Below are 16,287 nucleotides of genomic sequence, written 5' to 3'. Positions count from 1 at the left end.
ACCCACCCCCTCCCTCCCCACAAATACCAGGTCAAGACTCGGGTGTTTAAAGTTCTTAAAAGAACCATGAGAAACAGTCACATCTATATTTTAACAGAACCAATCAGACCCAAGACATTCATCAGCCCCTCCAGGATCTGAGTCATTAAAACTGTCGTTTCAATACAGTTTAGAAATTGAAAATCAGCTGCAAAACGTGTCATTGTTTAAAGAACAAACTGATAATCATGCACATTAATATGCAAAAAAACCAAAAAAAACTTCATGTAGTTCCAGGAAAGTCATTTTTGCTGAGATTGAAAATTATTTGTCTTTGGTTTATAAAAAAGATCCTATATTAAATTAAATTACATTCTATATGAGACTGCAGTGATTGGTGAAATGAGTATTAGCAGTTTCACCAGTTTTTGCAGGAATCAGCTGATTTTGCTTTAATCCTTGTGTTTAAACTGAAACACTGAGAAATCCTGGAGGGACTGAATCACCATCGTGTATCAAAACTTCACAATGTCTCAGTTTTATAGAGTAATCACAGTTACAGAGAAATCATAGTTATAGTCACAGTTAGTCTAACACTGCCAGACTTCATCTAATTCAGATGTTCAAAGGCGGTTTCTAATCAATTATTAAACTATAAGTCATTGTTTCTGCCACATGAAACATATATATTCATACCCTCACAGCAGAACAGTACAGGAGTGTTGTTCAGCATTATTTTATCAAAATCCTGAAATACATTTGAGCCCAAGAGTAAATTTTTACTCTTCAATTTAGGTCTTGAACACCCAGACTTTAGCACCCCAGAAACACAAAATAATAAATGAAATATTCATGTAAATAAACTGATTACATAAGACAATAACTCTAGAAAAATAACTAGCAATGTAAAGCACAGCATACAAACACACAAGAAAAACTTGAGTTTCCCAAGGTGGCACACAAGGTGTGAGAGCAACACTCGTACAACGTACTGCAATCCAAACTAACATGAGAATACAGAGATAATCCATCAGAGCATCACCTCACACGGGATCATACGAGTGTTGTTTCCACGGTTTACCTTGTGCGTACTTAAAAAAAAAAAAAATTGAGGCAATGTTACGTCAGTTTAATATTTCAGATTGACAAAGCCAGTTACACAGCTGTGTTGTTTCAGTGGCCCAGCTCTCCACCCACTCGGTGCGGCTTCGCCTGGTTCAAGGAGGACCGAGCCAGCAGAGAGAATCTGGGCCACACCGACCGATCAATATCCGAGCACTGACAACCTGCTGACTTATTACAACAGGGCTGACATGTCATGAGAAACATTTGAACACATGAGTTAACTAGTTATATGGCAGCAAACACACGTGCTTATCTAACAAAGCAGCCCTTTCGTACAGGGGCTGCATGAGGATCTACTCCTAAAGAGACAGCTGGTCGTCACCGTTAGAGACTCCAGTCTGCAGCTGCTAACTACATGACATGATTTACCAGATTAAGTTAAGTTTCAGTTTCATTTCTCTCCTGTCTGTATGCACGCACTTCCTGTTAGTGGTCTGGTCTACAGCTCTGTGAGCAGCTTTGTCTGTTGCCTGATGATTGATCGGAGCATCAGTGGACTCTGAGCTCAGTCAGCAAGAGGCGAGACGGACGACTGACACGGGGCGCTCATGATAAGACGCACACAAAAAAAAAGAAAAAACCCTGATACCTTTTCTGCTTTAAGAACAGGTCACCGCTCCTCATCACTGTTGGGGAGTTTATTTAAATTTTATGTGTTGCAGGTCTTCAGATTCTAGTGTTCACTTTTGAGCTTTTCATTACCAGGTCACTGTGAATGATCCTAATTGCCTCGCAGGCATCAACGCAGCTTCTAGCAGCTTACAGGTCGCTCATATCGAAGGGGTTTGTTGGGCTGCTGCAGGTACAGCTCAACGACGTGCAAAAACAATCATATTGTGATTATTTTGACAGATATGAGTCACGGTTTTATTGGCAGTGGTAATTTTTGCATTTTATTTTCAATGAAAAATGATAAAAATTATGATGATGAGATTTTTGCTGGAGGTCTGTTCCTAACAAGCACATTTCTTTACATCTGGAGATTATGATTTGTAGGTCAGGACGTCTCTGGAGCACCACAGTGTTTCATTTATAATGACACGTTTTACCTTTATCAAAAAATTGCATTTAGCTATATTGATTTTTCGATAATATCTTGATTACTTGATCAACCCGACCTGCAGTCACTGGGTTAACAACAAGCTTTGCACTACAGACCTGACAAAGGCCGTAGAGAGAACCGTCTCTACTTTTTCCATTTAATTTCCATCAGAAATAAAAGGTTGATGAATCTGTAGTGTTTCTGTTCAAGGAGAATTAGTCCTGCTGTCGGGAGCCCAGTTAACACTTAACTGAAACACAGCTTCAACGGCATTTCTGTGCAAATCTTTCACAGGAAGACAAAAGACAGACAAATTCAAAAAGGAAATGTGCAGCGGGGGAAAATCTGTCGGGGTAAAAGGAACAACACTTGTTGCTGAACAAGTCATCGAAATAATATCCAAATCACAGGAGCTGCAATTTTTGATAAAAATATGTGACAACAGAGTTTTATAAATGAAGTGTTGTGGTGCTACAGAGAGGTCCCCACCTATAAATCATAATCTCCAGATATAAGGGAACATGCTTGTTTATAACAAACCCTCAGCAGAAATCATACCATCATCATCATTTATGTTTTTTTTTTTTCCCCCATTGGAAATTAAATTTAAAAAACGGATGGGAAACACTTTAAGACCTCATGGTCAAAAATGTCTTGATTTTAGAGAAGATAAAAATTAAAAAAAATTCTCCAAAATCGAATGAAGAACTGCTCATCACTGGTTCAACAGTAAAGTTATTAAATCATTATATCTTTATGGCTATAGAAAGTAAGGAGGTCCTTATCAACTCAAGTAACAGGTTATTTTACTTGACCTTGTTATACATTGTGCTGGTCATGAAGGATGAAACCAAAATGCCCAGTGCAGAAGAATGAGAGACAGCCAGTGGAAGGAAGCATCGACATGTAAAGAACTATTAGTAGAGGTGGAAATATTCAGTTGCAACACCACAGTTTGACAGTTTAGGTCCATCATCTCTGTGTGATGCACAGATGTTGGCATTGCTGGTAACATGTAGGGAAATGACACATATTAAAGCAGGCCCAGAAATGTGGAGAGCAGTAGAAACAGAGTCCATTAGTCCAAAAAGTTCTTACATTGTCTCGAACAATAAAAACCTAATGACGATGAGGCAATGGACAGGATCACATCTGAGAGCATCTTGAAAAACGGGGAAGTCAAAGCCATCAGCAGCACAGGAGGGCTTCACATGATGGCACACTCTCTGGAGGACACCTTGCCCTGAAGGACAAACAAACAGGTTCAGATCATCAGAAGAAGTGGGGCATTTATATTAATTATACATACTTCAATTTATTTAAAAAAAAAACAAGTGGGGTTAAGAAAAGAAGAAACGATTAGAAGCCAGATGATGCAGTTTGAGGTGCGATACAACATCTGATGATATATCAGCCACATTTGGCAACACGGACATTTTTGGACATAAAAACATGTGGGAAATTTATTTTATTACCTGCCTCATATTAAACATGATACCTTCACAGATCATAGCATTAGTGGACCCTGTTACAACAGATCATATATGTTGATTTTTGCATCTAATAGATGATTAATAATCTATAATCCTAACACCTCCTTTTTTTTCTGTTTACAATTACACAGTGCTCTACATGATTAAAGATAAACAGGAGGGTGCAGCTTATCCTCTTACCAAAATCCCTAAGTGTTAAAGAAGTACTTTACAAATGTATGTTAGAGTATAAGTAACTGGCCTTTCCTTTAAACATCATCCTCTAAAACACATCAGACTGGCAGTCAGCAGGGTCTTATGGATTTCTTTCATCTAGGAATAAAAGACCATCGAGTGATTCATTATAAATTCATTCATAGATTTTAACTTTAAGAGCCTCACTAAGAAGTGGAAAGTGTGTGCGTCTAAACTGGATATCCGAGCCAGGAGGACACTGAGCAGAGAAGCTACCAAGAGGAGCTGAAGGAGTTACAAGTCTTTATGGCTGAACCTGAGCAATTCTGTAAAGAAGGATGGGCAGAGATTCACCAGTCTAGGTGAGAGGGGGGGGACATATCCAAACTGATTGATGCAAAAGGAGGCTCTATGAAGTATTAAATCAGGGAACTGATAACTTTTCCAACCCTGATATTCTCGTTTTCATTTCGTAATATTTTTCTGAACTGTTTTTTGTTAGTTTGATGCCGTTTGTGCAAATTAGTAAATAAAGCTGGAAATAATTTTGATCTCAGCCTGTACGACAAAGTAACTATTTCAAAGAGGTATGATGATTTTCTGTAGACAGTGTCTTTTGTCGAAGACATAAAAGACATGTCATTGACCCTTGTTTCTTTTGTTTTAAGATAAAAACAATTAAGAAAATGAAAACAGAGTTAGAAGAAACAAGAACACAAGCGTGAAAATATAAAACACGACACAAATCACAACAGTTTGTCTGAAAGCAGCTCACTCAGAGAAATGAACAAACGTGTGACCAAAGGACAAAAGAAAAAAATATGACGTGATGTCAAAGGTGAAAATAGAAATAAAATAAACCAGGGAAATGAAACAAGATGAAGAAAAAAAGTTTTTCACACGTGAATCTGGCAAGAAAAAAACTCACCGTTTGTGCCTCCTCCTCCTCTTCTTCTCCGTTCTCTACTTCTACCTGAGTCTTGGTTACGCTTCGTCTGGCCACCTCCTGCAGGACAGTCAGTCAGACCACATGACTCAACAGACACACCTCACTGCGAAGCTCAAGTACAACCCTCACCGAGGCTAACACACACACGAACATCATTCAACATATAACATGGTGGTCTGTGTAATAAGTCATGCACTGATATCTTTACCTCGCCATCAGCGTTGATCAAAGAAGTAACGATGTCATTTCCTGTTCCCCAGGAAGCCTGGCTCTTCCACAACAAGTCAGATGGTGGACTGTGGGCCACGCCAGCATCAGCAGACCACACCTGTGTACAGAGGTCAAGTCAATACATCATGTGTCAGTTAATGTTAATTTCTGCAGCAACAACTCATTTTCACTTGTCGTGAATTTATTTTCTCTGTGGCAGCAGAACATGTTGCACCAGTCTTCAGAAACTCCTTCAGATTAAAATGAGCGCACCACAAATCTAAACACTCACTATTCACTCGCAACCTAATAAGGCAAAAACAACCCATAATGCAACACTCTGTAAAAGTAGTTAGACTGGCACCAGACACTCTAGAACAAAAGATGATGCATTACGAGCAGTGCCAATGGTAAGAAATAGTAAACACTTCCTGTGTCCTAAGTGGGCGTGGCCATGGTTGTGATTGCCTGTTCAACAACACAATACAACACTAGGTAGTTTGAATTTGTGCCTGATTTTGCTGCTTAATATCTGATCAACCCAGTACAAGATCATATCAGCCCAATACTCTGTTTTCCCTCCAAAAAAAGTTAAATAACAATAATATAAGAAATAAAAGTTTTATTTCAGTTTCAACTTTTAATTTGTGCTTGCATGTATAGGTCCCTCTAAACTCGGGCGGTTGGAAAGTGACGTCGGCAGCACGCAGAGTTTGTTGCTGAGACAGAGACAGGTGTCTTATCTGTCTGAAAATGTCATTTAAATGTCAGAGTGTTCAGAAGATCTGTGGCTTGTGAAAAAGTGATCCAATATTTATTTTGGCGACTGTGGGGCGAAAGAACCATAATCTGTGATCATGTTCACTTCTCCCATTGGAGTGAACAGACTCAGACCTGTGGCTGGGCGGGGAGGGGGGCGAACACCATGTGACACAGATACAGGAAATGATTCTCAGTGCGCCGTCTCCTTTCTCAACTGTCTCCGCTGCTACACTCTCAATTCAATACAGAAAATCTAATGTAATGAACATGTCATTGGCTCATCCTGAAATACAGACTTTTTCAAACCTAATTTCTAGAAAAAAATGTGCCTTATATTCAAGCAGATAAAGTATCCTTCCTCACCAGAGCAGTAGAGAACTCTCAGTAAAGTCTTTCCTGTTCATTTGACTTAGGCGCTGTACAAAAACTTTTATGCATGGCTTCTTGTTATTGCATAATGCTCTTAGACACAGTGCATCAGAAGGGTTTGTTTGCTCCATGCTTGATATAAACACTCACCAGATTCTCTTAAATGTTTCATCAATATTTTAAGCCTTTTAGCTGGTATTTTATGTCAGGGAAAGTTACAGAAATGTTGTTTGGCAGAATCAGTTTCAGTCATTAATATGAAACTTTATATCGACTTTGTTTGATTCACCAGTCCATGAAACTAGTTTAGCTTCTGAGCTAATATCAAAGACAGAAGTGTCAACAAGATCATTTAGATCTTTTTTCCTTAGTGCCAACAGTGACAGAGGCAGCTCACCCCCCTGCACTACTTCTTTGATAGAAAGTAGGTCAGACACAAACTTTCACATTGCGCCCTGTGCTCTACCTGCGTGACACTGTGGTTTCTTAACAGTCCTTTTTCATTAGGTTGCATTCACTGTGGTGTTGGCTGACATCTTGAAAGCACTCCTACACATCACTTGGATTAAGTATGAAAATTTTCTGTATATATCTACTTCATATTTCTCACCGTGACTGACTGTCCCGCCTTGAGGACAAACTTTGGGGAGAACTTGTAGACGACCTCTTCCCCATCGTCAACCTGTCTCTTCAACCTCCAGTTGCCCAGAGGCTGGTCCTGCAAAACACAACAAGATTAACATGTGAGCACAGCATCTTTTCAATTTTAACACCAAATCACTGATCCACTCATACACACCATTTTAATGAACTCTAACATGATCAGCATTTACTGTTATAATGGCGATGCTGGTAATCACCAGCTGCTAGTCTTCGTCCTGTCTTGCGTACCTGCTCAGTGTCATTGGTCAGTGTGACCGCATTTCCATCCATGTCAGTGGGTGATATGGTGACCGCTCCGCTAGCGGTGGCCTCTTCAGACACCAGCAGCTGCCCCTCTCCTCTGCCCACCTCCGGCATGTCTGTGCCCTCCACCTCCACTCTCTTCCTCTTGGAAGAGCGGGAGGAGGAAGAGCCCGTTATCCTGGAAACAGTGACGCGAGCCGATGGGCTGTGGGACAGCTTCAGCCTGAAAGAAGCGCAGCAGCCACCAGTGAATTAATGGCTATCCACCACACAACGAGGTCAGTCAGCCGACAGGAGAGACACGTCGATTGAATAAGTGTTTGACAAAATGTTTAGAGAATCTGAGCTTATTCTGTTGACTGACGATAACACGGTGTCAATTCGCTCTTTTAGGAAAATTATTTGTTTATATTGATAATTTAATCATTAAAGAGTAAATATATTAATAGATTGATTCCTATTTGTTCAGATGTTGCATGTAAAGCATCTTGTTCATTTATTCATCCACACATAACAAATTACGGCGACTTGAGAAGACGATAAGACACATTTCGCTTTCGTTATCTGAACGTTTTTCTCTTCATTAATCTGACGACACTGAGTTCAGACGTGTGCTGTGCTGAAAATGTTACCAGGCCCAACTCAGCAGACTGTCGTCCCCACATTTACATAAAAGTGATCAGGCAGCTTATTCAGACGTGAGGCTGATTAAACTGCCGCTATCTTAGCATTAAGAAGTTTAAGTCTTAATTCCAGAGGCTCCATCCCAAACATAAGGTGCACAGACACACAGTAGAGCAAACAGCAGCGAGTCTACCACCACCATCCTTGTTCACACATATTAACAGTGACTGACAGCCTGGGGGAAACTCAAGAAAATCAAACACCACTCTGCTACAACCAAACCCTCTCACCTGAGACTCAATTTCATTTAAAACAGCATTAGGTGATTCACATAATATGTAGTCATATCTAATCTAGGTCTGTGTGTGTGTGTGTGTGTGTGTGTGTGTGTGTTGTACCTGTGCTCCTCTCCCTCCAGCAGTTTCCTGTATGCATTGATCTCCATGTCCAGAGCAAGCTTCACGTCCAACAGCTCCTGGTATTCACTGAGCTGAGCGTTCATCCGTTCTCTCAGTTCACTCATCTCTTGTTCCTTTCCTTCGATGGCATAGCGGTGCTTGTCTCGCTCTGCTGACAGAAGGTCCTCCAGCTCTCTGATACGATCCTCAGAGGCAGACGCCTATAAACACACCCAACCAGCACAACCGTCAGTTAGTGGAGCTAACTTACAATGCCATTCATGAAGCTGAATGGCCAAAGTGCTTTATTTGTTTGTACAGGTGGTCATAAAGCAGTACCTGTTTCTGCAGGGCGCTCAGCTGATAGGAAAGGCCCTCTATTCTCATACGCGCCTCCTGCACCTCCTCCCTGGCTGTGCTTACTGCCTTGTCATTCATATCTGAGGACAACTTGGCATTGTCCAACTAGAGGGAGGCCACAACGGATTATGTGTGAGAGTCAGAGCATTAAAAGACAAAGGTGGAAAAAAAGAAAAAGATTCGTCTCTCACCTTGGCCTGGAAGGTTTGCTCCAGTTCTTCCTTATAAAGAGAAACTTGCTCATCGTGTTGCCTCCTCAGGTCCTGGTGAGATCACACAAACCTGATTAATGCGATTTCTCACATTTCCACAGTAAATATTCCGTCACTAAAATAACAGAACCATATCGTAGTCACAACACTGTTGCTGTCTGATCTTAGACAGACAAAACTCAAATCTAAGATTATTTGATGATTTGTTTGGTTTGGCATCTGCTCAGTTTCCTTGCAGACATTTTAAGAGTTTTAAGGATCTACAGACATCCTCTTGTCACATTCACTGTGAGTGAATATGTTTGAACAGCCCTGCCAAACAGATTTATATTGTGGTAATGTGTAAGTGCAATAAGATGGCTGTAGCCACATGTGCAGTACTATAACACAGGAGAGAACACTGAATTCACAAACATTAGTGAAAAGCATCTCAAGACAGACTCCAAATTTAAAAACGCCTTTTCAATCTGCAGAGGAAAATTAATGACAATCACTGATTTACATGCGCCATGTGATTGGCTGTTGTCAAGCACAACAGTATATTGAAATTTCATACCGTTACTATCAATATCATCATGGATGCCCAACACTGCTCCTATCACCCCGCCCCACCACAGAGGACTCAGCCCCCAACATACCTGCAGAGCTTGAGCCAGTTTGAACTCATAGTCCTGTCTGACTCCAGAGTCCACCTCCACTATTCTCTGCTCCTGTCGACGCCGGGACTCGCGCACCTCCTGAGCAACAAAGGGAAAGATGGGGGTGCAACTCAGAAAATACTTAATGCCATAGAAATGTCTCAGTTTTGACCTGTTAAAATGAACTGATGTGACTGTTGGTGATCATTTTTCATTCTAAACAGTCTATAAACACAAAGGGTTTATGGTTAATGTGTTCAGAGCGGAAAACTAAACTGAGACCTGAAGGATAAATGTTCATTTTGAACATAAAAGATAAAAATCTATTGAATAAAAACTGCACTATTTTTAAAAAAAAACCTTTTACCACTGTTTAATACTTTTACTTCAGTCATTTTATTTAAGACAAATGTAATAACTGTTTAACTGTCTATGCCATTTGTGAAGTCAGATTAAATTAGTGGTTTCTTTCAGACTTGAAATGTGAATTTGTCATTATTCTCCACATGAATGAACAGAAAAATAAATGGTGGAATAGTTGATAATGGAAATAATTTGTGGCAGTCAGATGTCATTGCTTTTCACAAACCACACACACTCCTTACCTCTTCGAACATGCTCTTCCTGAACTCCAACTCTTCACTCAGCGACTGACAGCGGTTCTCCAGGTCTACACGCATCAGTGTCTCCGCCTCCAGCTGGCGCTTAGCAACAGCATGGCTGTCCTCCGCCTAAACACCATGTAACACCACAAGAAATTTCAGCACATGGACAAACTCCTAAAAAGGGTTACACTAACTCATGACACTGTTGTACACAAGCTGAAAAGATTTACATAGATGTCGGTCTGGAATAACTTTTTTTTTTTACGTTATTCAGTGGGATGAAAATGGATTTATTGTTTTATTGATCCTGAATTTGGTTTGTTCCTGGGTGTCGTAAAGTTACCATTACATTAAGACTGCTGCCACACTGGCTAATTACAACGTGTGATGGCTACATACCTTTTTTAATATGACGTCCTAGAAACTTCAACATGAAAAGTGTTACACTTGTTCACTTCTGTTAAGTTTGAGATATTTAAATTGATTTCATCCTGTTTTGATCCAGTGTGAAGCTCAGTGAATGATGTCATCACCACACTGCTCTCTGCTCACATACAATTTTCACTTTTTGCTCACACTATGTCAAAATGTTCACAAGAACTTCTTGTGGGTCTGAAGCTTCATTGATTAAAGGCGCATGTATTCTGTGGAGCTAGTTTTCAGAAATGGATCATAATGTGAGACCTTCCAGTAAAATAACAGCGCACTGTTTTTGATTGACGACCACAGATCTGATCATGTTTCTCCCACGACTGAATCAACTTACATCTCAAACAGCCCAAAGTCACACGGTGTAAGGTAGCTTTAAGAATGCACCCACATTTTGTCTACCCTTCCACACAGTCTCAGTTTGACTCTGTCATCACTATCATGTTGGGCTGCCCCCCTGCACCACCTCACTGTGCAAAAGTCTAACAGTTTGGCTAATTATACTTCTTCCCAAGAAAGTGTGGACTTGTGGGGATCAGTTTGGCTGGGTGGGGCAGTGATTAGCACTGCTGCCTTATAATAAGAGGATTCCTGGTGTGAACTACACTTCTGTTGGTTGGTAAAATACTCCAAGGAGTTGGTTGATTAGATTTTTAGCCTCTCTGAAGGGTAGTAAAGCACTGTAAAAGTACACTCAATGCTTCCTCAGACTTTGTAACCAATTCTAGTTCCTGTATTGCCTCCTTTTTTTTTGTTTTTAACAGGAAACCCTGCAGTACACACCTTAGCCAGCAGGCTCTTGACATCAGCAAGCTCAGAAGTCAGAGCAGCATTCTGACTCAGAGCTGTAGATAGAGATGCTTCACTCTTGTTCAGCTGGCCTTCCAAACTGCTGGCCCTGGACACCGCTGCAGCAAGATCACTATCCTTCTTCTTGGCACTGGAACACATGGACAGAGGGAAGAGAAAACAGTTATTGCATTCAACTGGCCAGGGACCCCGTTTCCAAATGCTTATCTGGTCGGCAGACTCATCTGATGCCAAGCAATGTGACCAGTGTGATAATTAGGTGTACTGTATCATATTACCTGCGTGTGGCTTCTTCCAGGTCAGACTGAGCCTTGCCAAGGTCTATCTGGAGCCTGGCTCTCTCTCTAGCAGTTTCATCCAAAACCCGCCGAGCATCAGCTAACTCTGCCTCATACAGAGACTTCAGGCCTGTCACCTACAGAGAAGAGCACAGAAATGCATTAGAGGTGTGAATGCACCCAATGTAGCCACATTCTTTTAGCAGTGTGTACACTAATGTGTCCTGGGCCACACTGAAGGACTGCCTACTCAACTGACGTCCACCACCATAAGTGGAATGACATGCTCATTTATGTTCTCAGATCTGGCGTGGTCCATGATGTCTGAATCTCAAAAAGCCCACAGAGATATATTTCCCTGGACCATGCCAAGGAATAGACCCAGTCTGTATTGTTTGGACTTCTTCTTCTTTCTGGCAGACTCGGCACAGGAAGTGCATTCCTCTCTCCCGACAGTTAAAAACACCAACGCATATGGTCTTTTCAAACCGAAATGAACAGCTCTGCCCACAAGTGGTCACTCGAGATACATGTGAGGACACATTCTGATGTCAGGTTTCTACAAGGCTTAAACAGCTATTATGGGTGAAAAAAGAAAAATTTAAATTTGATTGAATTTCCAACAAGATATGAACTATATACAGCTATTTAAGCAGATTTTGCCCAATGAGCCACATTTGCTTTGAGGGAGATGGCAGTGGACAGGCAGAGTGTTTCACTTGTATTTGCCCCAAAACAGACATAAGACTTGCTTAAAGAATTGGGACGTCTGTGGGAAAAAGGGAGGAAGCTCCGTCACATCTTGTTCACACATGTAAACTCAAATATGCACACCCGTCATGAGCTTGAAGCTCACAAGTGTGTTTAGCTCTTCAGCTCTGAATGGGCAGTTATTTTCTCAAAACGGCACTTTTACTCACAGAACAAAGCAGTTAATTTCTTGATGCCTAAATACATAGTGTATAACACTAGCCTTACTTTGATATGACTAATGGCCCTTTTCCGCTGTATTATACTGGCTCAACTAGGGGTAGGCGATCTGGCAAAAAAGATCATATGACAATCTTTTGGGGTAGGATCACAATCCACTATCTTTGATACGATCCTGTATCCGCTCTGATTTAATCGTGAAAGTCCTGACTGGAAGTTGTGATTTGTATCTTTTGTCTGCTTGCCGCTATTCTTCGCCCACAATGCTGTCCTCCGTTTACAAATTGTGTCACTACCAATCACACTTTTTGTTTAATTCATATGGAGCATGTGTTTGGACCGCGCAGTGATTTTTTTATGAGGTGCTTATCCACGTATTTTGATTTGAAAGTTCAGTTGCTGCTGACCAGCTAGCCTCGGCTCGTCCCACTTTGGGTTGTCCTGCCTGCAGCAGGTTTCTCGATCTGTGGACTGACTATAACTCAACAATCTTGGACTGCAGCTGCTGACGGTGGTTCTTGTTCTGCTCTGGTGGAGAACTTGTGCATGTGTTATGTCAACCTCACCGAGGCTGCATCGCCAGCTGCAGTTAGCAGGCCAGCTGTTTAACAGTTGACAATGGGCTGGTTAGCAGAGACTGAACTTTTTTTGTAAATCATATGCCAAAATAACATCGCCAACAATATAAGATCGTTAGATCACCCAGCTCTAGGTTCTACTCTTTTGGTTTCACATCGGGAAAAAGTTATGGATATTAACCTGTACGTTTATGGTATCACCACCACCAAGGTTCAAACAAGCTGAGGTGATATCAAAAGATGATGTGAAAACAAAGCAGACTACTGATTGGTCAGAGAGATTTGTCACTACTACACTGACCCCATCTGATTTGAAGATTTTTTGCTATAAGATGTTTTATCACAGAAAGAAACCTAAGACCAAAAAAGCCACTCATTCTGTCATTGTGTTACTTACATATGGAAAGTGAAAATAAATAACTCCCCTTTTTGCTGGGAACCTCACACCTAAATCTTCATGGATCTTTACAAACAAACAACCAGCATTTTTCAGCATAAAGATTTTTTTAACGACTGTTATTCACTACCAAAACTGCACAAACTAAAATGACTTAAAATTACTGAAAGTGTTGTAAAGTTTCAAGATCATGTCGCCTACGCACGTTTGTCATTGAGTACAGTACACAATGAAAAATCTACGGGAATTTTTCTAGATTGGCGCGCATTACCACCCCCTAAATACTCCCGGTCCCGTTACATTTGAACACAGATTAGGAAATGCAGTACCATACGTACTATTATCAGTAAAAACGTTGTTAAGCGAATTTAATAACCGTTTGTACTGATAAACTAGAGCACTCGGCTGTGAATACAACCTCTATTCGGGCAGTCAATTTTCCATGTTCTTATGGTCAGTTGCCGCCCATAATTGAGGAAAATTAAGACATGTTAGTTAATAATTAGTATTGCTTTATAACAAATTTACTCGCGTTAGATAATAAACATTGTTTTGTAATAATACCACACATGACATTTCTATCGAGTCCTTAACAACACGTGGGTATGTGTTGCTTAGCTAGATTCACTGTAAGCTAAGACTGAATGCGCCGGGTGATCTGAGTACTCTGAGGCTCCGTGAAGATGAGTGCAAACAGTCCAACCTGTGTTGAACTATTTTTGTTAAGACTCACCTCTCTAGTAGTCACCTCCTCTTTCTCGGACACTTTGACCATCAGCCGGTCGTTCTCCAGTTCCAGGGACCGGACACGGTCGATATACACGGCCAACCTATCGTTCAGGTGCTGCAAATCTTGTTTCTCTTGTAAACGAGAGATCCGGGTCGGAGAAAGAGGTGTAGAGGCCGCCGACCGGCCAGCTTCACGGCTTGGAGTAGCAGTCGCCATAACGGTTCTTTCGATAATCCTGAGTTTGCTTCGTCACTCGGTGAGCAATAGGAAAAAAAGGTATCGGATGTTTTAGTTAAGTAAAAATACAGAAACGGTTCCTCTTCTTTGTAAACGATACGGCGTAAATCAATGAGTAGTATGCTCATGCAATGGCTCAGACAGTTGCCTGAAACAGTGATGTGATTCCAAGATGGCCGACGCCGCTATCAAGACCGCGCCAAAAGCAGAGAACACTTCCTGTCTCGCAATGGATGATGGGAGATTGTTAAAGGAGCGCTTCACATACAGTGGATACACATAACAGGCCCGCGAGTGTGTCACATGAGATCATAGCATGATACAGTATAATGTAAGGATTAAATAAATAAAAACAGCTTTTCTATTCACACCATTCGAATAATAGAGACATTGTTTTCAATTTAATTTACCAGAGCAAGGAAATGGTTTACTGTTAGAATATTTACACTTATGAATATAACTTTTGGCCATAAGTATAATAAGGTTGATCAGGTAGAATTGTCTGGAAACCAAACAAAAGATTTCCGAATTAAGTATTATGAATTCTTGAAATAACAAAGCTAAATAAATCCTTCAACAACGTCTATAATATTAACAGTTCCAGAATAACAACAAAAACTATATGAAGGATTTAAGGATATTTCTTTTTTTTTTATCAGTGATGATATATTTTTGGTGTAATGACCAGACTTTTACCAGCAAATATTGGAGACAAGTTATTCCAGTGAGAAAGAATGTAGGACACAGATACATCTTAGTGGAAGAGTGCCCAGACTGCTCGGTTATTCCTTTTTGTAGAATAGAAAAACATTTTCCTTATTGAAGGAACAGCTGGCGCCAACTAGAAAGAGTCACTAGAGTCATGGTTATTTATGTTTTTAAGAAGCAGGGTTATTCGAGAGGGGTATTCTTTAGGGTGAAATGTCACTAAAATACCCTCACTGTTGAGAAGCTGATTCAGTTCTTGAATAACAGTGACTTATTTTTATTTTTGATAGTAGGCATATGTAAGGGCTGTTCCAGATGAAACATGTGGGGCAGAAGTTGTGTGCCCATGACAAAAGAATTTATCTGTGAAAAGCAGAGTATTTCTGGAATCTTTTCAGCATTGAAATGACAGGGTAAATAAAATTCAGGCCTCTAATCTTGGAGGAAATGTAACATGGGACTATACTCTATATGTCAATTAGAAGTTGGAGATTTTAGATACTACTTTAACCAATAGGTTGCATATAAAGTCAAATAACATTTGATCTATGGATTTGAGTCAATCACTAATTAATACTGATATGCCCTCCACCATAGAGAGTAGGACCCTGCCCCTAGACAGATCAAATTGAGAAAGTACCTTGACATATGATTCTTGGCAATAATGATATCTGAATATGTAACATTTTCTATTTTAAGAAAATGTTTTAAGTGATATATGGTATATGGTCATTTCAGCTGGTTCAAAGTTCAGTTTTCAGTTCAGTTCTTTTTGTTTATATAAGAATGTCCCATAATTAAAACCAATGGTATAAAGAAAATCAAATCTTTGTACATCACAGTGTCTTCAAAACGAAGAAGAATGTCTTGTTCCTGTAGATGAATTCTTTGCGCAGTCCTCTTATATAATGTTCAGTGTTCATCCAGAACATTTTTGTGTAAATACAATGAAATATTGCAACCTGCTCCTGCTGACCAGCTGTTACTCCCAAATTAAAACCACACATCTCTCCCTTGCTGACTCCTCCAAAATGATACATCCATTTCTTAAGCATGAGTTTCTTGGATAAAATAAAAGTCTGTGCTTTTTAATTAAAAATACACATTTCCTCTTAACTGGTTTCTAATACTCCTGGCGTTAACAGATAGAACAGAAATTGACATTAATAAGCAGAGAAGTGTCTGAGAAACTCCTCACTGTGAAGTAATGGATATGCCTTATGACTTACTGCATAATTAAAGAATGAAATCTAACCAAGACTCAAAATATTCAACAAAGAATACATTGACTTACATATTTTTGTTTGGAGATATTTTCTCTTTTGGTCTATTTTAATCTCTTCC

General features: G+C 40.2%; 1 protein-coding gene across 1 annotated transcript; it reads right to left on the bottom strand.

The window, feature by feature from the left end:
• Window positions 1-228: 228 nt before the first annotated feature.
• On the bottom strand, window positions 229-14,419 carry lmnb2 (lamin B2). The gene is made up of 13 exons (XM_023408870.2): window positions 14,002-14,419; window positions 11,364-11,500; window positions 11,059-11,215; window positions 9,847-9,972; window positions 9,242-9,340; window positions 8,583-8,654; window positions 8,371-8,496; window positions 8,032-8,252; window positions 6,995-7,232; window positions 6,714-6,821; window positions 4,971-5,090; window positions 4,742-4,819; window positions 229-3,389 (listed from the first exon to the last, which is right to left on the bottom strand). The coding sequence occupies exons 1-13, from the start codon at window positions 14,212-14,214 to the stop codon at window positions 3,354-3,356; spliced, it is 1,731 nt and encodes a 576-aa protein (XP_023264638.1). The 5' UTR covers window positions 14,215-14,419; the 3' UTR covers window positions 229-3,353.
• Window positions 14,420-16,287: the final 1,868 nt, after the last annotated feature.

This window comes from Seriola lalandi, unplaced genomic scaffold (genome assembly GCF_002814215.2).
Source record: "Seriola lalandi dorsalis isolate HSWRI2012SDOR001 ecotype SW California unplaced genomic scaffold, Sedor1 jcf7180002054375, whole genome shotgun sequence".
Classification (NCBI taxonomy): Eukaryota; Metazoa; Chordata; class Actinopteri; order Carangiformes; family Carangidae; genus Seriola; species Seriola lalandi.
The sequence above is the reverse complement of the archived record's forward strand: the minus strand, read 5'-3'. Positions and strand labels throughout refer to the sequence as shown.